Here is a 27056-nt window from a genome sequence, read left to right on the forward strand (position 1 = left end):
AAGGCTCTTTTTCCGCAGGTGCCTCCAGGTCAGGGTCACAGAGGGTTGGTGGCGCAGCTGGGACATGGTTTCCCATCCTGGGACAATGTGCTGCTGTCTCACTCAGCAGTCCTCAAACACCTCACATTCCACAGAGGGGTTTGCCACCAGTCAGGAGGGCAGTGAGGTGGGACAGTTTCCTTCCAGAAGCACCTCCATGTCCACCTCCATTTATCTTCCTGGCACTTGAGTTCACCACGAGTTTGAGCTAATTAAAAATCAAAAAAAAATCAAAAATAAAATTGTTTCTCAGCAAATCCAACTTGCTCTTGGACTTTCTAAGTGTTTCAATATAAGTAAGCAGCACTGTATTGGTGTCTATCAGCATCTTCATCTAATGAGTGCCAAAATACAGAGTTTATCTGCAAAATACAGAGTTCCTTATAAAGGGAATTAGGGCAGGTGCTGAACTCCACCCTGACCAAAGGCAGGCCCTCATGCAGTATATTAACTTTCCTTCCAGCCTCTGATTTCACCTTAATTTTTCTCACAAGTACCACTGTTAGTGGACTTTTGCTTTAAGGGTTGTCTCTAAAAATGTAAGCCTTCAGGAAAGGAACAGAAACTCATCCACCTCCCTGGGGAAAAAAAAACAACTGAAAAAAGATCAAATAAAACATTATTAAAACTGACTTGTTTTCCTGAGTGGAGGAAACAAAGAAATCACTGATAAGATCTGAAGTTCATGGGAGTTACAAGGGCAAGGGAAAAGAGCCTTGGGTCAAGGGCAGGACACATACAAAGCAAAAATAAGGGCCTTGCAGATGAATTAATTTCCCCAGGCTGAACAGCACTGGATGCAAACTGGCATTCAAGAGATCCTTTTCTATCCCACAATAGGGGAAAAAAAAATTACTCCATGAACATTTACAAGGCAGGGCAGGGGACTGAAACAACACAAAGCTTAAGACTGATGTGGAAGGAAAAAAGGATGAAATTCTTCCAACCATAAGAGGGAGTTTATCCCATTCAGTGTAAAAGAAGTAATAAAAGCTCATCTTCTGGTTCACCAAAGGATGAGCCAGTGCCTGTGCCTGAGACCACCCTTTCAGTAAATAAATTTTCTTTAATATCCAGTCTAAACCTCCTCTGGTGCAACTTCAGGCCGTTCCCTTTGGTTCTGTTCTTGTTACCTGGGAGAAGAGACTGATCCCCACCTGGCTACAACCTCCTCCAGGAGGCCACAATCCCCCTCCAGGATTGCTGCTGCTGGGTTTCTTCTGGCTGCTCCACCAAGCCAAGCACAGAGCTGAGCTTTCCTGCTGCCCCTGGGGAAAGCAGAGAGCGTGGGCTTCTAACAGGTTAACTCCAGCCCACTCTTTCCATCTCTGCCCCTCCTTCTCCAAACACAAACTGCTGGTTCATGTGACAATAATGACACTGCCTTGGTGAGACAGGCAGAGGTTTGAAACTGAAGCCAGCAGTGAGCTGGGAGCTGGTGGCGCCTGCAGCGAGACAGCCCCGATGAACCCTGATAAACCTGGGGGACACATCAGCTCTGCTCAGCCCCCCCTTCCTCCTCCACTGGGCTGAAATTCCCCCACTTGAACAGGTGATTTAGCAGCAACAAGCCCAGCAAATGCTCATTTTCTGCTTCTGAGCCTAAATTCCTGTCAAGCCAGCTGTAGGGCTCAGCCAGTCAAACATGATCTGCCGTTCACAGCTTAAGAGGATGACACCTGAAGCAGGAGCTTAAGGCTATTCCTCAAGGCCCAGTGCCAAGAAAGAGTTGGAAAACAGGTCACCCACTTCTGTATTTCTTCATAAACTTCCTTCTCTGCCCAAAATATTTGTTGGCCAGAGGCACAGGAACATGCCTGAGCATGAAGGAGGCAATCCCTACAGACTGCTCCAAGTCCCTTGGTATTGCAGTGATGGATCAGAGGTTTCAGGATGAACAGATGACCTGCACATTCTTGAATTCTTGCTGAAGTCCTCAGAGAAAAGCAGTCAGGTCCTTGGAAGGTGAGAGAAACCTTTGACAGAAAGTGGCAGATCATGGGAATTGTTTCCACTGCTTGAGATCTCCTGCCTGTTGACCTGCCAGAAGAGGATTTCTTAGCACCTGGAAATTAGCAGGTATTGTTCCTTCCAGTTATCCATTTCACAATAAATATTTTACAGTGAACACTGCAGTGAAGCTTTCATTTGGCAAAGGTAAAAAACAAGCTTTGAAGCTAAGGCTGTGTGTGTTTTATGCTGCTGGACAGGCTCACGTTACCAGATGACTGAAAGAGCCACTCACCAGTTAAATAAGTTGGGAATAAGTAATTTCAGTGGAAAACTAAAGGTCACTGATGTTCTTTAGTCTCTATACACTGGGTAGGAGGCAAGAACAGACCCTAGGCTTCTACTCCCACATTGAAATGAGAGTTTAACCACAGACTTTAAATACAGTAGAGCAGGACATGGGAAAACACTTTGTGCTCCTGCTGCCCCAATAGCAAAGGCAGGTCATGGACTGTAAATTTCAATTTTTTTTCAGCTCTGAAGTGGGCATCACAACACTTCCCTCCCTCTCTCATATGGGGAGGAATATGAGAATATTGAGAATATGAGGGGGAATATGTTCAGGCTTGATCCTCACAGCCCCTCATGTTGTCCCAGAGAGCTCCCAGACACTTGCAGTGTTCCAGTGGAGAGCACAAGAGCTGAGTTGCTCCTTATGAAAGAACTCTCAGAGAGAAAGAGCTATTTCTGTTCATCCTGAATTCCTCAGCAGGAGCTCCTCCAGGAGCCAGGCTGGGATTGCCAGAAATTATCATACCTTGGTAAGTCTCACCAGTGAGCTGCAGGATATCAGCAGCTGTGCACAGAACACACTGAAACCAGGCCTGGGTGCCAGGAGAAGGAAGAGAATTCCTCCCAAGGACTCAGAGTGTGGACTCTGCCCAAAGGTCAGTGAGAAGTAGACAACACCTACCCAACAAACCCCACATGATTAAGAAGCACAAAGTCTGCTGGAACTGCAGCATTTCCTCCCCCACCATAATTTTCAACTGTCAGGCACAGACTACACAAAACACAGCCTCTTCCAGCTAAGGGACAATAATCTGGTTGAAAAAATACCAAAAATACAAAATACCAAATGATGACAAAAATAGGATTCCCAGCTAAGCTTTGCCCTCTAAAAGGGATGCTAACAATTACAGAGAGGAAAGTAAGCTCTTCCCAGCCAAAATTAATTACAATTAAACATAGCAAAGCCCAGAGGGACAGTTTTAGCCTGCACACACAGATCAGTGCAGAAGCCAGCTCATCCCACCAAGGCATTGTCATCATCCAGGGCAGTATTTCAGCAACATTTCCTGGGCTGTCACACTGCTCATGGTTAGAATGAGTTTGACTTTGCAAGGTGATCACCCACATCCATGAAACACCAGCCCAGGTCCAGGCAATGTGATGTTCTGTCACAGGGCTGTGGTGAAACACACAGACCACCCCACAAATTTGTATTTTGGTCTGAAACACAAGTCTGCATCCCTGGTCTTACCTGAGATTCCTCAGTCCTCCTGGCCCGAGGGGTTTCTGTGGATCCATTGATGTCTAGGGCATCCTTCTGCTTGTATTTCCTCATGATCAAGCTGTCCACAACCCAGAACATAATGGCCTTGGGGGGAAAGAAGTTACATCAACAGATGGCAGAGACCAAAATGCAGAGTCAATCAATCACAGATGTTTCTTCTCCTCTTGGGTTCTCCAGACATCCAGCCTTGATCAGCCTCACATCCAAACCAGCCCTGCATCAATTGTGTCCATGGGGATTGGATGAGTCCAATTCTTTAAGTCCCTTCTTACTCAAGTCCTATTGTTTCCAGATTAAATAAAAGCACAATAGGCTGAGTTTCCAACAGAACATAGCCCCTGAACCAAGCTTCATCTGCCTGAACCAGTCCCTGGTCAGTTCTCTGAGGACCAGAATTCTCTTTCCAATGTGGAAATGCAGCCTGGGATGGTGGAGAGAGGCAGATCAATCCAACTTTGCCAGCGCTGCATCCATTGAAACGTGCATGGGATGAGCTGAAAGCTCAACTCCCTGCTTGCCCAGGGAGAATCTGAGTCGTTAAACACCTTGTTCCCACTGCCCACCTTAGCAGCAGCTCAAGGATTACCCAGAATCAGGGGAACCAAGAAAGAGCTGAGCTTTCAAGAGGTTTTGTCAAACTAGTTTTGAGAAGAACAACAGTTCTGGGTAACCCTGAGCACCTCGTCTTGCTGTAATACAATCTTGACATCCAGCCAATGACTGGATTGTCAAGGTCACAAGCCATCCTATAGGACATTAAAGTGTTTTGCATGGGCATCCCCATGCTGTTGAGATGAGCTCTCACCTAAGGAGACCCAGCTTTACTCCAAGAGGTGAAGAGTCAGCCCCACAGCAGCTCAGAGAGAGGGAAGGAAACTGGGACCAGAGACTGTGGCAGTGACAGATTTGTGACTGACAGACCTCTTTGCACACCCCTGCACCCTGTCCCAGGCACTTTGAGGCTGCCCCCAGCCAGTCCCTGTGCACATTCCCATGAGGGTGCACTGAAATCTCCAAACCATCCACCCAGCACTTGCAGAGGCACCACTTACATTGACTATGAAAGGCACAACAAACATCACCAGGACGAGCTCCAGCTGAGGGTTTGGGATGTAACCCAGGAGGATCTGCTGAAGCTGCAGAGGAGAAAACATTTAGAACACTTTATCATTATTTAGAACATTATTTAAAACACTTTAGCATTATTTCAGCAGCTCTGTTGCAAGATCTTTGATGAAAACTGCTTGTCTTCTTACATGAGCAGCCAGAGCTCTGCAGCCTGTGCTTCAACCCAGCTCTTAAAAGATGACACAGGATATTCCCTTAGCCCAGCTGCCAAGCACATGACTTTGTACAGAAACAAGTCTTTCAGTGTAACTATCCATGACAACAGCTGGTGGGACTTCCCTTGGCTCCCTGGAGCTCATCTGCAGAACAAGGACACCAGCCACGAGCAGTAATCATGGAAAGGAGTCCAGCAGCTTCTCTGGATCTGGACTGGTGCTGCTGGAGAAGTTCACATCCAAGTGTGAGCACTGTGGGCTACTGGGTTTGAAGGGCAACCCTTGAAGAGATAAATGCTCCCAGATTGCTGGAGATAACTCCTCAGTCAAGTTACACACAGTGCCTGGCACCTCAGAGCCTGCTGGAAGAGGACTCCAAGCTGGAGTTACCCCTGACTCTCAGACTTTGGTTTTTACACCAATCACATCTACCTGCCAACAGGTAAGTGGCTAAAAGCCCCACAGGTTATTATTATCTTTATTTTTTTTAAAGATAAACTTCTGATCAGCACAATTAACATTTCTGGCATACAGAAGTAGCTGAGCAGGAAAAGAACACACACTACTCATATAGCACTTCTCAAATTAATCTCTAATCCCCCAGTTTAAGCACAGGATCACAAAACACCATCATGGACTGACTTGACAGAATAACATAGAAATCCTCTGGCAGAACTGAAGGAGCTCAGCTGCCAGTCCAGCCCTTTTTAGCCTTCCAAGAATGGGAAAGAAAATTAAAACATTATTCCATTAGCTTTTGACTAGCATGAGAATGCACCAGAAGCCAAACCATTATGAAAGTCATGTTTCCCAAAATTTAAGTAATATCTAATGATTACAGAGTGATGTCAGTAAGTGTGAGGATTAAAGGCCTTCAATAATGGGAACCATGAATCAGGCAAAGCAAAAAGAAACCACAACGGCTACAGCTAGAAAAATACTGCTTACCTTTGTCCAACCAGGGATAAGCAGGACAAGGCTAATCACAGTCTTCTCAAAAACCATTATCAGCAAGTAGAGGATACACTGGCCAATCCAGGCAGCAGCTTGTGGAGGGTCACCTGGAAAAACAGAATATTAAATCTGGGACAGAGGACAGGAGGAGACAGAAAAGTTGCCTCATGCTTGATACTGACCCTCCTCTCTACAAGGACCAGTCAGTACCTGCACACTCTTCTATAAAATAAATGCAAATAAATCATTAAAAATATAAATTGCAATGTGCTCCCTGCCAAGCCTTACCCACACAGCTACCAGAAACAGTTTGAAAATTTCAAGTCACCATTTTCACTACAAGCAGCATAACTTGTCAGGCCTGAACAGAATTATTTCATTGTGCTGATGAAGTGAAGGGCTGGTTATGTGATACTGTCTGAGCAAGAGACAGGGGCTCCATCACCCCAGCTTTTAAAGCAATTCACTCAAAAAGAATCAATGCTAATTAAATATGAATGTTTCCAACGGGGCACTCACCAAGAAATAAGGAAAAGCATATTTGTATTGCTAACAACAATAATGGTTCTGTATCTATTACATGTGCTTGCTTCAGCCCTCTGCCAGCTGGGTATCACCTCCCCTGGCTCACCAGAATATCTCAGCTCTGCAAAACTGAGCTACTCTATCTGGCTCAGGAAAGCTGCAGCACTTCCTCTTACCACTTACAGACAAAGATAACCCCTGGCAGCACTTGTTCCCAGCATAATCTGCCTGGAATTTGGGATTCCATCCACGCAATGGAGCCTGTGCAGTTGGCACAGACAGATGCCAACACTTGATGTGGTCAGATGGCAGCAGGCTGAGAGATTTTTGACCACTTTTCAGCACAATTCTGAGATGTGGCAGGGGAAAACAACACCAGCAGTCTGCACAGGCATGCTAATCCAACACCAGTGAAAACCTCTGGCCACAAAAACCAGCAGCACATGCTGGGATTTGGTAAGAGCTGATGCCCAACCAGCTCTGTGGGGATCAGCTTCCCAGCAAGTGCAAAATGGGTTTTTAGGTATATTTGTCCTTATTCTGGCATTTGTTAGCAGCATACCAAAACACCTGCCTCGTTGCAAGGCTACAGCTACAAAGCAGAGGCATCCTGGTAGTGTCCAAGGCAGGATCCCCTCGTGCCCAAATTCTTAATTGCTCAAGCCATGAGAAGGAAGCAAAGAGGAGGAGAGGGAAGGAGGGAAGCTGAGGGTGCAGGGGTGAGGAGAGCAAGCAGAGAGAGCCAAACCAGCAGGAACTGCACGGAGGGAAGGCAGGAACAGGGAGCCAGGAAGGTTATGTGGAAGCACACCCAGCAGAGCCTGTGGAGATTTTGGAGAGAGGAATCTCTGCTCTCTGGCAGGCAGCAGCTTAATGGGTGGTCTGGGAGGAGATGGGAGCAGTGTTGGAGGCAGCTGGCAGCACAGGATGGTGTCAGAGAGGCTCTGATCCTCCCCAAAGCCTCTCCCAATAGACTGGGGTGCTTGGCTGCCTTTGGCACACACGCTGGGTCCAGTGAACCTTTCTACCCCATACCCCAAAACAAACCAATTCTCCCAGGAACCCCCACATTATCAGCACCCATCAGAGCTCTGAGTACAAACAAAACAGGAAAACAAACACATCTGTTGTATCCTTCCTGCATTTGAACTCTTTCCCCTCTGCTGTGTGTTGTCAGCTGTGCTGTGTCCCCCGTGGAGGGACAGCACTGAAGCCACAGCGCCCTTTGTGAGTTGGCTCTCTGTGACAGCACTTCCCTCTGTCCTCTCAGCATTCCCCAAAAAGCAGCAGCAGCTCTGAGATCTCTCCCAAACACCTGCCCCCTTGCAGGGCCAGGTCACTGCCATTCCCCACCACAACCATGGCCCTGTGCTCTGCATGCTGTGCACAGCTCAGGGCAGGTTTTGGCTCATCAGGCCAAAGAAGAGAAAGGAGAAATTAATATTCTCCTTCACTCCTGTGAAAAATGCATGTGTTTTATGATTGGCTTTTCGCAAATATTCAAATGAATATTATATGTGTTGTGTTAGAAAGTGATGCTGTATTAATTCTCTTAAGAAGCGTGTTAAATATAGTTTTAGGTTATAAAAAAATGTTAAAATAGAAACTATGCTATGTAGGATACTTTTTTTAAAGAAAGGACTCACACTGAGATAGCAGCCACAGGACACCTGAATCTTTCAGAGAAAGAGAATTTATTGCCCTCTTATCAGAAGAAAGGAACTTCTTCCTGCCTTGAAGGCACTGTTAGGATTCAGAGGAAGAAGCTGACACTGCCCAGACAGAATCCTGTGTTTGAATGGAATTTATGCATCATGTATGAAGTGTATGAATATGCAACAGGCTGTTGTTTTTAAGGGTTAATCCTCTGTTAACGTGGGTCCTTTTTCGGGCTTATGCTGCCCAGAAAAAGGTACCTGGACTGTCTGTAACTCTTTGTCTTTGTTGTCTCATATTGTCCTAATTCAATTTGTCCAAATTGTTATTACTCTAATTATATTACTATTTGTTTAACCATTTTATTACTATTAAACTTTTAAAATTTTAAAAACAAGTGATTGGTGTTTTTCACAACTCCAAAGGATGCACACACTGAATTCTGACTGCTTTCCTCCAGCAGCATTCCTAGTGCTCCCACCACCAGCAAAACTTCCTTGGAACAGCCCAAGAACCACTGAACACACAGACCCAGGAAAGACAACCTGCTTCTTAACCCACCCTAGGCATGGACTTGCCTGGGTATTCAGGACTTCCACACCCAGCAGGGAGATTTATTTACTGTTATTATTTATTTATTGTTATTTTTTACTGCATCCTGACCTCCCAAGGACAGGAGGCTGCTCTGTACCAAAATGATTCAAGACAAAGGTGAAAACAAAACAGCAGCATGGCCTTAAGTGCTGCAAAGGTGACTTAGAGGCAGCAGCTCATTTCCACTTCCCCAAGGAATGCAGCTGTCTGCTTCTCACCTCACAGCTGTGGAGTCATCCAAGGACCACTGATCCACCCCATCATCCACTAATCCAGCACCTAACACCTCTAATTCACCCAGCTCTGACCAATACTAGGAACGTTCAAGTCAACATTTTCTGGCACCTCATCATCAGGGAAGCTCCTGGTGTGGTCCCTAGACAAGCCCACATGACAGATTTGCCCCATCTCCTTCCACAGCAGGGAAATGTAGGGGGATAGAATATAAGTAAATAAAGGTAGTACAGAAAGTAATCTTACCCCCTAAAGAGTTGCAGCTGGGTTAATTATTAAAGATTAGGAGCAGGCCCGACTTTAACAGGCCACAGCTGTAGCTAATAAGAAGAATAGTGTTATAAAAGAGTGGATTGGTGGGAGCTGGAGTCAGCTGGCTGCTGGGAGAACAAGGAGGAGTCAGTGCTTGGAGGAGATGCCTATGAGAAACATCAGGGAGGTACAAAACTCTGGTGATATGGAACCCTTGCAATGTAATGACAACAGGGAAAGGCTGCAAGACTGGAGCTGAGCTCATGTAAGAGCTGCTGTCCTACAGAAAGCTGGTCAGAGGCATCCCCAAATCCAGCCTGATGTCTTTGGTGGATCAAGAGCTGCCCTGATCTGTGGGTGGGAAAGGATTCTTCTTACAGGAAGTGGTTCTATACATAAATCTCAAGGAGAGCCCACAAGACTTTCAGCCACACTGTGCTGCCAGCCAGCAAAAAATGAATCTGCTACTTGGAGGCTAAAAAAATGAGAATAAAACAGATGGCCTCCTCTTTCCTACAAGGAAAGGAAAACTCTGAACACAGCAGGGTGAGGAATTGGTCTGAATGACCTTTGCAGCCTCCACATCACACCTGTGGGGTGATTATACGTATCACGCTCCCTCTGAGCCCTTCCAGGTTCTTGTCCTTGGTTCTAGCTGGGAGGTGACCCAGGATATCTCAGCTCTACACATGGAGTCTATCACAAACCTCTCCCTCCAGCTTAGAGAACAGCCTCTGCCAAAACCTTCCTGCAGCCATCTCCCATCCTCATAGAAATGAAAATCCTCCTGGGATACACGCACTGAATGATGACTGCTCTCCTCCAGCAGCATTCCTAGTGCTCCCCACCACCAGCAAAACTTCTTCCTGGAGCCCCTCACAGAAATGTGTCTCAAACCCCAGGGGTGCTGGGGAGCAGAGCAGCAGTGCCTGAGCTATTGGAGCTGTTAGCACACAACAGGATTAGTTTTAATCCAGGCTGCCTAATGCACCAAGCTGTCAGGACAGCCCACGTGTTACTGCCACACAGCTTTATTTACATTCTGCTGGGGACTGCTGTGCACAGAGCAGCTAGGAAAAAAAGCTCTATCACAGCCAAAGTGGAGAGTTCAGGGGGTTTGAGGTGAGGCAAGCGTTTGAAAGCATTGTTTTTACCAAGGGCTAAATCAAAGGCACAGGAGTCTTGGGCTCTGTGCCAAGGTCTCTGAGCCCCCTGGGCAGGGGCTCGAGTCCTCCAGGGCAGCCCGAGGAATTTCCTGGGTTCTGACACCAACCCACACCATTCTATGGTTCAATCATTTTAGTTCAGGTGCAGAAAATGCCAGAGAGGGTCTGGGGTGTCCACTGGACCCACTTGGTTGCTCCATTCATCACAATCCCATCCCTAAAACCTGGGTTTGCCCTCCAAGTGAACATTTCACACACTTCAGAGTTTACTGCTATTTCCTGCCCTCTGTACTTGGCACTGATAATTGGATCCCTTGGTTTTGGAGGTACCATTTGTGTGTCTCCTAAGAAGTTTTTATTGACTTTTTCTACCCCCACCTTGTCACCCAGTACAACTTCCACTGCTTTCAAACACTTGCCTCACCTCAAACCCCTGCTCAGAGCAAGGAACCCAACCACACACGCAGTCCCTCAGCAGGACCCTCAGCTCTCTCCTCACTTTTCCCCCCTGATCCCAGGGGTGGAAAAGCCCAGCAGGCTGAGCATAGGCCAGCCCCTCAGGTTAGAGCTATCTATTTCCAGCAGTATTTCCTCAGGCATTAGCAGCCAGCTCCCCTGGCTGCTCCAGGACGTGGGAACATTTGTTATGGAAATTTTGTGCAGCATCACCACGGGGCCAGAAGCAGCCTACACAGGTCCTCAGTTAAACTCAGCAGCTGGCACAGAGCACATTCTCCTACAACTAAATTTGACCAGCAGAGTTCAACAGGCCACTAAACAGACTTTGAAGGCCTCCAAGCAAGATGCCTTTCCATTTCCAGACACTGAATAAAGCATCAGGCTGAGCTAGCCAGTGACCACAGCCACAAGTCAACATCCAGATGGGCATCCAGAGGGACATTTTCCACTGAGAACACTTTTCCTCCCCCTCATTTCTTAATGCTCCTCTAGAAAAATTGACTTGCATGTTGCATGAAATCTCTCTCTCAGTGCAAATTCATTGCATTTGCTTATTTAAAACAAATACTGGGGTATTTCTAAAGTAATGCTGGAGAATTACTGAACACAATTAAAATGTCAGGGCACTGCATCCATACAAAGGTGTTCTCTAGGGAGCTGCTCGTTGCCATGGGGAGGGAGAAGAGAGCTGGACCAGGTTGGAGATGAGGCACAAAGTTCAGGCTTGATCTGCACATCCTGACTGGAGCCAGCCCATCCCCTGCTCAGTCTGTCCCAGCCCAACAGCACCTCCAAGAAGCTGGGTATCCATCTCCCACATCTTTAACTGTCCTTTGTTCTCCTCCCCATGATGGTTCCCTACAGGGACAGCTCCTGTAACCATGAATTGCTACAGCAGTGGTGCACTTGTGGAATTTCACAGAATCATCACAGAATGGTTTGGGTTGGAACGGACATAAAATATCACCTAGTTCCAAACCCCCTGCCATGGGAGTTCCTCAGGGTCCCATCCAACCTGGCCTTCAGCACCTCCAGGGGTAGGAGTTTGTTCGCTCTGAGTAGGTGTGAGGCAACCCTCATCCCCCAAAACCCACCTGTGCCAAGAACACATTTCCCAATCTTTGATCTTGGGGGCCAGGCATCCTGAGAAGAGACAGCACTTTCCAAAATGCAGTTTCCTGTGCTTAGAGGCAGTTCAGAGAGTAATCAGGAGCTTTTGGGCAAAAGATGGAGGAACATAAGCAAACAGGAGCCTTTGATTCCTCGCTAGCTGTAAAACAGGTCATTCCTGGCTGCAGTTTGGCCATGAGCTCAGGCACAAGAGAGGCTGATCTCAGAATGCCTGTTCCTGCCTTTTTGGAAATATTGAAATAATTGATTTTTCTAAACAATTCTGGACAGCTGGATGCTTAAAACAGCAGCATAGATTTAGGTGCTTTCCCTCCCCTTTGCTTTAATTCCCCATTAATGCAGCTCTTGCAGCTGCACAGGGGGAGCCAGACAGAGCTGTGGAGGCAGGAGAAACAACCACAGAGCAGGAGGAACTGCTGCAGCCCACACCAAAGGACAATGCAGTGGTTTGCACCAGCTGCAGGGCTGCAGGAAGGACACAGCTGTGACAGATTTACTTTTTTCCCCCTCCAGGTTGTTGCAGGAAGATGGGTACAGGACAAATCCACAACCCTGCTGTTCTGATGGCTGCAGCAATGGCACTGAATGCTGTTTGCAACATGGATTTTGTGCTCCTCTGGCTTTCTCCTCTGCAGGACTTATGTTGCTTCCCTCAATTCTCCTGAGGAGCAGAAGTCTGGTACAGCAATTAGCCCAGCAAGTGAATCATGTTCCTGGAGCCTGCATCAAACTGTACAAAGTTTACAAGCGTCTTCCCAACTGTTTTGGAAGTTACTCAACACCAGAGATGAGGACAGGAGTGTTTTCCTTCCCCAGCCCTGCCACAGGATTGCCTTGGATATGTCACTTGGCTCCCCACCTCTATTTTCCACTGGGGTCACTCTGGCCAGAGACCTGCACCAAAATCTGTACTTGATGGATATTTAACCCTCAATCCAAGAAACGAAATTCAAGCAAGAGCACAAACTTGTTTTTCACTAATGAAAGCAAGATTTTCTCAAAGGACTGAGCTGTTTCTGTGGTCTAAGCCAGCCCTAATGAGAGGCCAGCTACAGCTCAACAGAAGTTCATCCCTGCTCTGCCAACACACTTGTCATGTTTTTTGCTTCTGCTCAACTGCAGACATGGCACACGAAGCTGAAGCTGTGTCTGAGGTGCTTGGGCTTCCAGTCCTTGTTGCTCCAAAGGGGAAAACATCCAGTTCCTGAACTAAGAATATCTGGATTCTTCTGTCTCATCTAAGTTTAGGGATCTGTTATAAAGGAGGAGCTGTTAAGGAAAATACAGAAGGTATTGCCCCCACCCAATGCCTCTGTCAGGATGCTCAAACTGCTCTGGAGATCAGCCTGGAAAGCCCCTCTCAGGTTTGGGGGGAGTCAGCCCTGCCCACATCATCTCATTCCCAGCCTGTAGCTGTTTTTGCTGCCTCACAAACCCAGCCAGCCCCTTCACCCTCTGCCATGACCCATCTGCACAGCCTGAGGAAATTCACAGGGCGCTGGGGTCTCCAGACTGATCCCACCTGGGTCCAAGTTTCACCAGCTCAGATGCCACACCAGCTGCTAAAAACACAAAAAAAACCCCAGACTAACTTCAGAACAGACTTCATGATTAACATCTTAATGGCAAGACTGCAATTTTTATGAATAAGATGTATTTTCTGAAATAAGACAGAATTCATCTGTACATTAGATGCAATGTAAAATAGGCAAAGCATTAATTTTCCCTTTCCTGCAGCTTCTCCAGCAAGCTGGCTCTGCTCTTTGGGAAGGGAACTGCTACCCTCTAGTGGGGCTGGCTGAGACCAGCTTTTTGGAAACATTTTCTCCATCTCAAGGCAGGAATTTAAAGAGAAAGAGGCCACACTTGAGAACTCAACTTTTGGGGTCACACTGTGCCTGGCTGATCCCCACCACAGCTCAAGGCAAATCAGAAGAACAACTCCATATTCTAAATGGAGATCATAGGTAAAAACCCACAGAAGAACCCCAAAAAAGAACTTTACACACCTTAATGTACCACACAGATGTCCTGGGGTACATTCTACACCCAAGGAAATGTTCAGCTTTTCCTCACCACCCTGCTGCACTCCAGTGGTTCCAGCATTTACCTCACCCTCAGGAGCTCCCTGAGGAAGGGAGGAGAACACTGCTCCCATTCCAGCCCCAGACTGCAGCTCCTGCCATTTTCTGCCCCCATTCCCAGCTGGGCAGAGCAGGTGACACCTACCATACTCCCCAAAGACCAGGTATGCGTATTTCTTGTGCTGAACAATCCAGGAGACAACTTTCACACCCAGCCAGATCAGCAGCATCCCCAGCGTGGCATCCAGGATGAAATTAATAAGGTAGCTAAGAGCAGAGGAAAATTCAGGTTTCAGCTTCTGTGTTCTTAAGTATTATTCAAAATCTTTAATTTCATAATGGAAATGAATTTAAAAACCCCAAGATTTTAAATAAGCCTGCTTAACAATCCAAACTCGCTTCCTTTCTCTTTTATTGCATTTTCCTGAGCCTTACCAGCAATTTCTTAGTTTAAAAGCTTCTTCAGAAGAGAAGGGACAGGCTCCACCAACTCTCTGGCACTGTTTATTTATTCATATAGCAATAAATACTTCTTAAAAGTTACCCCGTGCAAAAAGGAGACTTTCCACTTTTTTTTCTAATTAAAAAAAAAAAAGAAATCTCAAGTTTCAGAGGAAACAGAACCAAACTGTTCCCAGAATTTCACACAAGAAAATGGCAGCTTTTTGGGCACCACAGCTGTTCTACAAACTGGGCAGCGGAAGAGGCAAGAAGCCCATTTTTCTGAGCAGCTGCAAGAGGCTCCCAAAAGCAGAGACACAGACTGAGAGGCAGGATTTTGGGAGAGGTGATGGGCCCTGGTTCAGCAGCAAGAACCCTGAGGTCCAAAACACATCAAGTTCAGGTCCCACTGCAGATCCAGGAGCTGAACCCATCCCTGCCAGGAGATTTTGGCTCAGTGGATTGAGTTCTGCAGCTCTGGATGGTGAAGTGTCCCTGGGCAGAGTGCCAGAGGCAGGCGAGCTGCAGGGACCTTCTGGGGATTGCAGGGTCCAAGCTCCAATCCAGGGCTTGGTATTTTAATGAACTCCAAAAGAAAAAAGAATAAAAAATCACATAGACTAATGTGTTTTTGTATGCAGTTTTCCATTATTGCAATATTTTCTGCCAGATTTCTACAGGGTGAAGAAAATGCCAAGCACAAGGCTACAGCAGTGAACATTTCCTTTTCCAGAACTCTACGTCTGAACCAAGAAATTGCAAACAACAATCTGCTTTTGATATCCACTTTGAAAGCATAACATTAAGTTTTTCTACATCCAAAAACTCAAGACTGGCTTTTACAGTTTCCAGCTGCTGGAAAACCAGAGCATTCCATGCAGACATGGAGCTCTGGTGGTTTATTCTGGGCAGGACACAGAGTGTGAGCCTCAAAGCCCAGGGACAGGGCTGGAGGGTTTTAAGCTGCCTGCTTCAGGATGACAAGTCAGGCAGTGCAGGGAAACATAAAACACACATGAAAAATAAACAACACACCCAAAGGGCACAGCATAAGCATGAGAGGGTTTATTTTAAAACACTGTCTGTTTAAAAAAAAAACAACAATACATCATTTGAGAGGTTATGTGCAGCCCCAGCCAAACTTGTGTCTGCTTAGAGAAACATATCAAGGTGCAGAACTTTAATATAAAAAAATGAAGTTGGCCAGAAGGTTTTAAGGAGAATTTTGAAGCCCAAAGGAGTTTCTCAAAATGAGATGAGGTTAATGCTGAAACTAAATTTTTATCTGCAAAGTGTCCGAAGTAAAGATGGGACTTCCACATTTACTTCAGACACTTTGCAGATAAAGATTTAGTTTCAGCATTTAGAAAATTTTAGTTTTTGGAGTTTGGTTTAGAAATCTCCCAAACAGGACCAGCAAAGAAGACAACAGAGACCACAAAAACAAGCTCAGCAGGGTTTATCCCCATGCAGTGCTTCAGATGGATCCATTTCCACTGTTTATGACCCTTCCCAACACCATTCTCCCTTTGACTGATGTAGGGCATGAATGCAACTGCCTCGTGTACTTACAGAGAGCAAGGGTCCTCCTCAGTGAGATCAGATAGAAAAACATTGGCAAAGTGGATGAAGACGGCACCTATGGCTTGCTTGGAGGTATCGTAAAACCTGGAGGAAAAAACAAGATTTTCTGAAGGAGTCAAGCAGGGAATTTTCTTTCTAGCGAACACCAGCTCCTTTATGGAGGTTTCCTTGGGAAGCAGCAGCACATTTCATTTAACAATTAAATGTCACACAGAATACACAGGGGGCATAGAAGATTGTTAGTATAAGAGAAAAAAAAATATTATAAACACCTTTTTTTCAAGTTTCAAATGAAAAAAAATCTCACCATATCCTCCAGGGGCGCCGCTCTGCCTTTGGCTCCTTAAATCGTTTTACTGCAAAGAGAATCAGAGAGGTTCCATTACCCAGATGAACCCTCCATGTGTGCAGCCTGCACCCACCTGCACTGCAAAAGCAGCCCAAAAACCCTGCAGGACTGTGGTATTTTCTGGGGTTCCTCGTGGCAGGAAGGAATAAATCCTACTCCATGTTCTTAGAAGACTAATTTATTATTTTATGATAATATCATATCATATCATATCATATCATATATTATATTATATTATATTATATTATATTATATTATATTATATTATATTATATTATATTATATTATATTATATTATATTATATTATATTATATTATATTATATTATATTATATTATATTATATTATATTATGATAAACTATACTAAAGAATAGAGAAAGGATATTTACAGAAGGCTAAAAGATAATAATGAATCTTGTGATTCCCTGTCTAGAGTCCCACACAGCCTGACCCTGATTGGTCATTAAGTCAAAAGAATTCACATGAAACCAATCAAACAATCACCTGTTGGATAAACAATCTCCAACCACATTCCAGTGCAGCAAAACACAGGAGAAGCAAATGAGATAATATTGTTTTCCTTTTTCTCTGAGGCCTCTCAGCTTCCCAGGAGAAGAATTCTGGGCAAAGAGGATTTTTCAGAAAATATAACTGTGACACAGGACCCTCAGAATTTTCAAGTTTAAAGCTGAGCAAAGCCAAGGGACCTCCCCAGGGCAGTGGTGGCATCACTGTCCCTGGAAGTGTCCAGAACACACAGATGTTGTGTTTAGGGACACAGGTTAGGGGTGGGCTTGGCAGGGCTGGGTTAATGGACAGACCTGATGATCCTGGATGGCTTTTATCAGCCATAATGATTCCATGATTCTGTTCTCTGACCTGGAGCAAAGCAACCAGAGGTGTCACTGTCATATTTTCTGGAAAAATCCCTTCGCCAGGATTTCTTCTCCTGGGAAGCTGAGAAGCCTCAGAGAAAAAAGGAAAACAATAATTATCTGATTTGCTTCTTCTGTGTTTTGCTCCTTTAGAATTTGGAGATTGTTTACACAGGGGATTGTTTTATTGGTTTCATGTGAGTTGTTTTCACTCATTGGCCAATCAGTGCCAAGTTGCGTCAGGGTTCTGGAGAGAGTCATGCGTTTTCATTATTATCTTTTTAGCCTTCTGTAAGTATCCTTTCTGTATTCTTTAGTATAGTTTAGTTTAGTATTCTTTAATATAATATAGTATGACAAAATAATAAATCAGCCTTCTGAGAACATGGAGTCAGATTCATCATTCCTCCCTGCCATGAGGATCCCCACAAATACAATACCCCCAAAGGGCAGCCTGGGCTCCTTCCCCTGGGAAATGCCTTCCCGATCTAACATGGAAGGATGCAGGGACTTCCCTGACAGGAGCCTTGACATTTCAAAGTGCAGCTTTGTCCTGCTTTTACTGGCAAGGTGACAGGGCCACAGATGAAAAGACAAGGGTGGAAGGACAATGAGGAACTTTTTACAACTAAAAGAAGAGATATTTAGGTGGAAGATTCAGGAGAAATTCTTCCCTGTGAGGATGGGGAGGCACTGGAAAAGGTTGCCCAGAGAAGTTGAGGCTGCCCCATCCCTGGAAGTGTCCAAGGCTAGGTTGGATGGTGTGACTGTGTTCACAGGGATCTTAGGATGAGGGAAGAGACGAGGATCTGACTCCATGTTTCAGAAGGCTTGATTTATTATTTTATGATATATATTACATTAAAACTATGCTAAAAGAATAGAAGAAAGGATTTCCTCAGAAGGCTAGCTAAGAATAGAAAATGAAGGAATGATAACAAAAGCTTGTGGCTTGGACAGAGAGCCAAAGACAGTTGACTGTGATTGGCCATTAATTAGAAACAACCAATATGGACCAATCACAGATCCACCTGTTGCATTCCACAGCAGCAGATAACCATTGTTTACATTTTGTTCCTGAGGCCTCTCAGCTTCTCAGGAGGAAAAATCCTAAGGAAAGGATTTTTCATAAAAGATGTCTGCAACAGGATGGGGCTTGGAGCAACCTGAGACAGTGGGAGTTGTCCCTGCCCATGGCAGGGGGTGGAACAAGACAGTCTGTAAGGTCCCTTCCACCCAAACCATTCTCCAATTCTGTAATCTCCCCTAATCCCAGGATTTAGCCAGGCACATGCAGGGATTTGCTGCCAGTCTCAAATCCACAGAACACCGGCACTGCAACAACCTGATCCATTATTGCCAGTGATGAGTAACAAGGCACCAGTCAAGTCACACCAGACACTGCAGCAGCAGCTTGTCCTACCCCTGTCCAGGAAAAATCCACCAGTTTCCCTCATGCAGCTGAATCCCACCATGGGACATTCCTAGAGCAATGACTGCCATCAGCTCAGACAAGATCCATCATCACTGATGCCCTTCAAAAGCCAATTTTCATTTCACCTACCCACAAGCATCAGAGCCATGGACCAAAGGGGCCAGAATTGTTTAAAGCAACCCTCAGCTGATGGGGGCAAAGAGCACAATGCTGAAGAAAAGCTTTTGGAGGGGTCTTCAGGGCAGCCAGCTGACCACTAGCCCAACCTCAGGAGCACCAGGGGTGATATTCATTATTTTCTTAATGAGAAGTGACATGTTATGTATCCAGAGCCACTCAGGCTAGAAACACAGTAATTCAGTGTGATAAGATGACAAGCAAGAGGTAAGAAGTTAATGGCGTGGCGCCTTGTTGAACACAGCTTGTCATGCCTCATTAGATTTAAGAGAGTTATCTGAGACTGTGTAATTATCAGAGACAGTAAAACTGTTGTATTAAAGATAAAAGCTAGTATTATAGAGAAATAATTAACTGCTTAATAGGGCATTTACTGTGCAGAGCTGCAGCAGGCTGGCTCCAAATTAAACCAGAAATCCAGCCAAGACTACCAGAGCTTAAACAGGGAGCAGAGTTGTTTGGTAGCTGTGGCCTGGGGTTAGGGGGGGATGTTAAATCCACAGGAGCAGCACCACATCTCTGAAGACTCCAGGAGATGATGGAGCCCTCCATGAAGCAGCACTTTGTGCTCAGTGAGCACAGCAGGGCTCTGGAGAATGAGCAGCAACTGCAAAGCTTCCCTCTCTTCTTCCAAAGGCTGCAGGGAGCCAAGCCATGGCATGCACAGGCACAGGCTCAGCTGGTTCAAGCTGCAGAAACGCTAAAATCTCCTCTGTTCTTCTCAAAATGTGTTTCCAATCACTCGGTTTTCCACCAGCTGTAGGTGGGTTTGCTACCCTGGCTCAGACAGACCAGCCCATGCTTAATATTTACTTTAAGGAAAGTTATGCATGCATCAAGGACCAAAAAAAAGTGATATTTGAGTTCTCATCTATGACCAAATTAAACTCCTTAAAAACACCTGAAACAAATTAAAAATGTAGTTTACTGCACACAGAGTTGCACAAAATGGAAGAGAACCCAAATTCAATTAGATTGACAATGAGACTGGAATGCAGCTGCTCTATATCAGAAGGCATCAGGAATTTGTGTCCCCAACCACAGTATTGAATATTTTCGTGCTGCTTCCCTTCTCAGCTGTGTCCATGTGCAAGGAAGCAATGTTAGTGCACATCTTGGGAAGAAATTCTTCCCTGTGAGGGTGGGCAGGCCCTGGAACAGGTTGCCCAGAGAAGCTGTGGCTGCTCCTGGATCCCTGGAAGTGTCCCAGGCCAGGCTGGACAGGGCTTGGACCAATCTGGGATAGTGGGAGGTGTCCCTGCCCACGGCAGGGGATTGGAACTGGATCCACCATTGGATCCAATCTGTGCTCACTCATTCTGTGACTGAGTGTAGGGGGATAGAACATAAGTAAATAAAGGTAGTAGAGAAAGTAATCTTACCCCTAAGGAGTTGCAGCTGGGTTAATTATTAAAGATTAGGAGCAGGCCTGACTTTAACAGGCCACAGCTGTAGCCAATAAGAAGAAGAGTGTTATAAAAGAGTGGATTGGTTGTTTGAGGGGGAATGGGAGTCAGTTGGCTGCTGTGAGAAGAAGAGTTAGTGCTTGGAGGAGCTGCCTATGAGAACATCAAGGAGGTAGGAAGCTCTTGCAGTAAAGGAGACAACAATATGGAACCTTTGCAATATAATGACAACAACTGAGATTCTGTGGGAGCCAGGTCTATCCCATTAAACATGAGCAGAGCACCACTGGGATGGTGCCTCCCATCTGCAGGCTCTGCCCTCACCAGCTCCCACTCTGCCCTGCCTGGCTCCAGCTGCTGCAGACAAAAAGCTGTGAGGCTGAAGCAAAAGGGAAGGAAGATGAGAGATAATTTGAGAGATCCCCTGACCACAGCACAGAGAGGGTAGGGCAGGAAACAAAATAGTTCCCAGCCCTTCCTCTTCAGCCAAGGACAATAAAGATTAGACATGCTTGAAATCCCCTCAGAACCAGCAGGCTGGGTGGAAGCTGGTGTGTGAATGAGAACCTGTGAAAAGTTAAAAAAAATATTTGCCGGAGTCTTTCAATATAGATCTGGAAATAGTCAGAAAGCTGAAAGATAAAAGTACAATGACATCTGTCCTCACTCTTTTTCCAGGGTAATACAGAGGTTAATATTCATTATGTTGTTTGTTTGCTTGATGCAGCAGAAAGGGGACAGACAGCTTTGCTGCCCTACACAAAGTGCTGTGAAGTTACCAGAGCTTGTCACAGTCAATGTCCCACAGCCTACTTCTGCTTTTAAACAAATTCTCTGATTCTAATAATTAAGACAAGGACAGTAGGAACAGCAGCCCTATTCCCTCGTGCTGTTCCTCACCCCTGCTGCAACATCCTCCCTGCACCCCCATTAACCCCACACTGCATTCAGGCAGATCTGCTGCAGATTTGTGCACCAGCACAGGTATAAACCCCCTAATTTAAGCAGAATTAGCTGCAGCATCAACCAGCTGCTCATAAGCAACACAGGCTACCAACTCAGGTTTCTGAAGGGGTCCCAGTTGTTGGTTTCTCTGGGTCTGGATTGAAGGCACTTGAGATGGCAGTTCATGTTCACACTCAGGTGTTTATTATTTCTTATCAGTAAAACAGTCTCACTACTGTGAGTTCAGCAGCTTTTCATTAGAAGGCACAAAATGGCCAACAATCTTTTGGTACAAGGGCTTTTAAGACTGAACTATCCAATTAAGAACTGACACCTGGATTATTTCCCCTTTTAACCCAATAACTGATCCCAAAGAGCTGCAATGGGGACTTTTCTACCCAATTACAAAATGCCACCCAAACCCATGAAGAAGGAAGGAGAAGCAGGAAGAAGAAACCCAGGATGACACCCTGTGCCCTCCATCTTGCTTCCATCCACAACACACTAAAAATCCCAAAATCTCAATTTCTCACCAAGTGACACACCTACACTACTCTCTATAATCTATTTCACATAGAATCTATGTGAAATAGATTCTATAGATCTATCTGTCTCTACAGAATCTTTTGTGGACTCCAGTCTATCTTGAAGTCAGGGAAACTTTCTCCATGAGTGAGGATCAAAGTCAGTGCTCCCTGGGGGTCAGGGCACCCCAGAGCAGACACAGAAATATTCCCAGTGCTCTGTGTTTCCACAGGTTTCTACAAAATTACAGGGGGAAACTTATCTCCCTGGGATGTGGTTAGACATGCTTGGCTGAGAGCCAGACCACCTCCCTGACAAATCTTACTGCAACCAACCACAGGAGTCTGAAGCTGAGGTTTGGGAGGGAGGTGTTGACACAACAGACAGAACTTTTGGGATTTGATTTACAGGGATCCAAGCCTGATCCCACTGAGCTCAGCAGCACGGGCCTGGGGGAGATGGATACTGAAAATGAACCTGATATAAAAACACTTTTAGATGCATTAATACACCTAAATTGTGAAAGGTCCATCAAAAATAAAATCTGAAATTCCCCAAACTGGTGCTACCTGCTTTTAAGAGGGGACTAAATTGACTGCCATAAACCCCATCTCCAGGGCCACATCCCACTAGCAAGAGGGTCAGGACTTTATTTCTGGCCTGTGCCAAAGAGGACTCGGAGCTACTGTACCAGGGAGGAAACAGCAGCTCTTCCGCTGCCCAACCTCTGTGTTATTTTCAGCAGTACAGTCTCCAATAACACATCTCAACCTATTTTGCAGGACACGCCCTTTCCCAGGCTCTTTCCAGGCCCCAGGCAGGAAAGAAGCCAACATTCAGGATATAGAGCCAAAACCCTGGGGTCTGCACTATTCTTAGCCTGAGCATGCAGCCACTCAGACAGCTCGACCCCAGACACAATGGGAGGAAGCAGCAGCAGCCACTGTTTGCAGAGAGTGGCCAGAAAAGTGTGAAATTATATCCCCCATCAGTTCAGGGAGCAGCCAAAGTCCTGGTTTTCCTCCTTAAAACAGCTGCCAGTGGTTTGATGGCACGGACTGCTGCTGACCTCTATCCTCAGGTCTGCACTGGGTGTATTCTGTATTCCCTCCCAGAAAGCCTTTTACCAGTGTGAGCAGGATGAAAGCAACTCCAGCAATACTGGCAGAGGAAGGAACAGAAATTGAGATGGTGTTCATGGGATCACTGAATGGTTTGATGGGAAGGGTCTTTAAAGACATCTCATTCCAATTCTCTGCCATGGGCAGGGACACCTTCCACCAGACCAGGCTGCTCAGGAGCCTCAGCTGGAACACTCCCTAGACTCCCCCCCAATGAAGGCCACAGAGGACCGTGGCAGGGCTCTCAGCCTTAAGCTCTACCCTTTGTGTCTTATTTTCACACAGATTTTTAAAGCTGTTCTTTTAGCCAGATGGTCACCAAGCTAAGATGTGAGACAACAACCATCAGTTGTGCTTTGCACATTGAGAACAGAACACATCATTTGCTGACACAGCAGGTCCTACAGGACACCTGGACTGAGGCTGGGCTCCAACTCAATGCAGAGCATCCTAGGGAGGCAGTTGTGACTCCCTCCACACAGAGCATCACTACATTGCAAGCCAGTCCCTTGGAAAATGGAGTTTAGACAAGGAAAGATAAAAGTAAGGCAATAAAATCCAAGATCACTAAGAGAACACCAACTGAACGATGAAGTGATACACAAGCAGCTATCAGAGACTCAGATGGTTTGGGTTGGAAGGGAGCTTTACCATCACCTACTTTCTACTCCCTTTTAGCATTAAAGACAGCATTTTACCCCAACCAACTTTTATCATTAAAGCCCTTCTGCCAAATGCTGTTTTAAAAAACAAGCTGTAAATTTAAGAGACTCCTTAAAGCTTTGCATGCTCCGCCTCATAATTATAAAATACTAATTTCCCTGTACAGATTTTTGTCTCATTAAGTCACCCATAACATCAACTGCTCACCACACGTGGCAGAACCAACTCAGCCAGGTGCAAGGTGCTGAGGATCACAGGTAACTTCTCACAGAGCTCTACTCTGCCAGCTCACTTCTCATCTTTCCCAATGCCTTTATTCTCCCAGAAACCAGGAGCTTCCTGAGACATAAATTTCAAGGAATTTAGAGATTTTAGAGGAGCTGAGATTTTGAGTTAAGAATAAGCTTTATTGGAGTTAATTAAAATAAATGGGTAGGCCTTAATGAAGTTAAGAGTTAGTAGTTGACTAGTAATTGATTGCTTGTCAACACAATGTTTGGTTATAATGAAGAATATAGAAACTGATCAATAGCTTTTAGGAACTTAAGACCATTGCAGGCCTCCCCTGTTCTGTAACCAATTGAAGATGGGGAATGGGAGTTCTACCAAGGGTTCATTTGCCATATTTGCATTGAAAAGGTAGTAGGGTCAGAATGAGGAAGACTTCCTTTACTTCCTCATTTTGAGACCCCTCCCCATGAAAGGGACCACCAACCCATTTCAAGGAACAAATGCTTAATAGTTTTTGAACTAATCACCTACCATATGGAACAGGAGAATGGGATGTACCAAAGGGATGAATATGTATTTGTATTTTGGGTATTCAATATTTGTATAGATAAAAGGACTCTGGAATCACCTGTAAATTGTGGCGTCTATTTGGGAATTATCCCACAATAAACATACACTTTCTAGCTGTAAACTGTTAGAGAGTTTTTGGATATCGGTACTAGATCAATATCCATATTGGGAATGGGATGTACCAAAGTTAGGAATGTGCATTTGTATTTTGGGTATTCAGTACTTGTACAGATAAAAGGACTCTGTGATCACCTGTCACAATAAACACACACTTTCTAACTCTAAACTGCTAGAGAGTTTTTGTCCATCACACTTGGATATTGGTACTAGATCAATACCCATATTTTTTTTAATAAATCATTCCCAGTCCCCACTCAGCTCGGCCAGTCGAGGGGCAACGGCCAAGGAGAGGTCAGAGCAACCAACAGCTGCAATTCTAAAGCTTTGTGGAAAGCTGTGTGCAGCTTAATGAAGCACACTGAGTGCTGCACAGACCTTCCAGCCCACAAAGTGCAACACATGTTCTCCAGCTCATCCAGTTTTCAGAGCTACTGAAGCAGAAGAGAAACGTGCTGAGAGTCCTGCCATGTGCAGCTTAACCCACAAACCTACATGTAAATCAGCAAGGACCCAGGCTTCACACTGCCAGACACAGTTAACCCCTGTGGCTTTGTTTTTCTCTAGAGGGAAAAGCATTTACAGGGGTGAAGTCGGAATTTGCATGTTCTTGTGTGTGAACAATTAAAATCACACACAGTTATGCACTTGTGTGGCAGCAAGCAAAGGCAGCAGAGCCTGCCTTGGGCACGGGAAGCCTGCAGTGGTTTTGTGTCTTGGGCAGATCTATTTCAGAACAGAATGGAAGGCTGGACAGATCAAGTGCTCTAGCATTTATTTCTTCTTTTTCTTGGCATGGACTCACACTTTCACCCACCCTTATGAGGTATTTTCAGTGTAAAGCCAAAACACAAACCAGAAAGCACTCGGGATACTTTTGAAGCACAGAGACAGCACTTCCCTTCAAACTATGTACAGCAACTGACAGCAAACTATGTACAACAAACTATGTACAAATACCATATCTACAAAAACTATGTACAAATACCATATGAATAACAAACCATGTACAACAAACCATGTACAACAAACTATGTACAAATACCATATCTACAACAAACTATGCACAACAAACTATGTGCCACCCTAAACTTAGCACTGGAGCAGAATCACAGCATGGTTTGGGTTGGAAGGGTCCTTTGATGGTCACCTCATTCCAACTCCCTGCCATGGACAGGGACACCTTCCACTAGACCAGGCTGATCAGAGCTCCATCCAACCTGACCTTGAATGTTTCCAGGGACAGGGCATCCATCATTCCACTGGGCAACCTGTTTCAGTGCTTCAGCACTCCCATTGTAAAAAAATTCCTCTTGTATTCAGTCTAAATCTATCCTCCTTCAGTTTAAAACCAATGCCCCTTTCCCTATCACTACGGGGCCCGGTAAGAGGTGACAAAAGGTGGGTTAAGTTTGATTTATCTGGGGGAGATGAGTGCAACAGCTTTCATGAGTCCCTCTCAAAGTTCAGACACTTCTCAACACGAGGATGCTCTCTTCCATTTCACCATCCAGGAGAAAATCAACATTGAAAGCTCTGCTGGAAAATCCACAGGGATCAGGAAAACACAGGCCACAGACCGACGGGATACTTCTGATGTTCTTCGACAACTGTTTTCTACCACAGAGACACTGTTTCTTTTTCTGGTAAATTCCTCTTCTGTGTCCCTGTCTCAGGACAAGCTACTCAGACCAGTGTCTAAAATACCATCCCAGGTGCTCACAGAGCATCTCCAGCTCCAAGTCCTGCCTGGGGGTCAGCACTAGGGTCCCTACTGCGAACTGGGCCTTCTTAAGACTAAGCTCAAGGCAAGATGTGCTGGAAGAGCATGTCCAGCAGTGACATGACACAGGAGAGAGGGACGCTGCTGTCACATGAGGCAGGATCGAGACATTTTCAAAAGCAAAGCTGAAAACCAGATTTCCCACGGGGTTGTGGGAGCTCAGTCCAGTCCAGCTCTCCTTGCCTGGCAGTATGAGTGTTTTCCAAGAGCAACATCTATTTTCATACCAACATCACAAGCACTACTACACCTCATCCAGCAGCTCAGAGGGCTGCCAAGACAGTTTCAGAAAAAGCTGGAAGAGAAACAAAGGTTCACGCGTTTCCTCAGTGCTGTTTGTGGTAGAGTAGAAAATGAGTATAGCAGCTCCAGGGAAAAAAATTTCCATTCACAATGGAGACAAAAATTCTTCAGCTCCTCAAATCTGTTTCTCCTGCACTCTAGTTAATTCACAAAGAAGGCTATGGATGTAATTTGTACAAAAGATCTTCCCTCATTTCAAAGAGTTTTGTTGTCCCCTGTGCAAACCTGGACAACTTTTGCTAGTCTAGAACCTTGTAATATATGGTAGGGATAATTCATGCTATTAATGTATGGTATAAAATACTGTGAAATCCAAACCATGTCTTCTGACCACCCCAGCCAGGAGCAGCTGTCTTACTCAGATTCAACTAGTTCCCGGACACAAGTTAAGATAAACATCGACGCTTTAACGTAAGAACAGAAGCTTCCAGGACGATGATCGTCGGTTTCCTGAGTTGTCCAAGAACGATTGATTATCGCCTCCCCGGCAATCTGTCGAGATAACCAATGGGGCCATCCTGATACATCTGAATACACGGCTTCTCCGAGCTGATTGACACCAGTGACACACCTGGACTCGGCCTTTGTCCAGCTCTGCACATGGAAAGCAACAGCGATGCATGTGAA

At 45.4% G+C, this 27056-nt stretch overlaps 1 protein-coding gene across 1 annotated transcript in view; it reads right to left on the reverse strand.

Annotated features, from left to right (window-relative positions):
* LOC115910187 (store-operated calcium entry regulator STIMATE-like) overlaps positions 1–27056 on the reverse strand; it is a 34018-nt gene that overhangs the window by 3209 nt on the left and 3753 nt on the right. Inside the window, exons 2-7 of the mRNA XM_030960130.1 lie at positions 16236–16284; positions 15917–16012; positions 14049–14170; positions 5797–5909; positions 4618–4701; positions 3533–3649 (exon numbers count right to left, since the gene is read on the reverse strand). Coding sequence (XP_030815990.1) covers positions 3533–3649; positions 4618–4701; positions 5797–5909; positions 14049–14170; positions 15917–16012; positions 16236–16284 — 581 coding nt within the window. The remainder of the gene's footprint in view (positions 1–3532; positions 3650–4617; positions 4702–5796; positions 5910–14048; positions 14171–15916; positions 16013–16235; positions 16285–27056) is intronic.

The sequence above is a fragment of the Camarhynchus parvulus genome, chromosome 1A (assembly GCF_901933205.1).
Source record: "Camarhynchus parvulus chromosome 1A, STF_HiC, whole genome shotgun sequence".
Classification (NCBI taxonomy): Eukaryota; Metazoa; Chordata; class Aves; order Passeriformes; family Thraupidae; genus Camarhynchus; species Camarhynchus parvulus.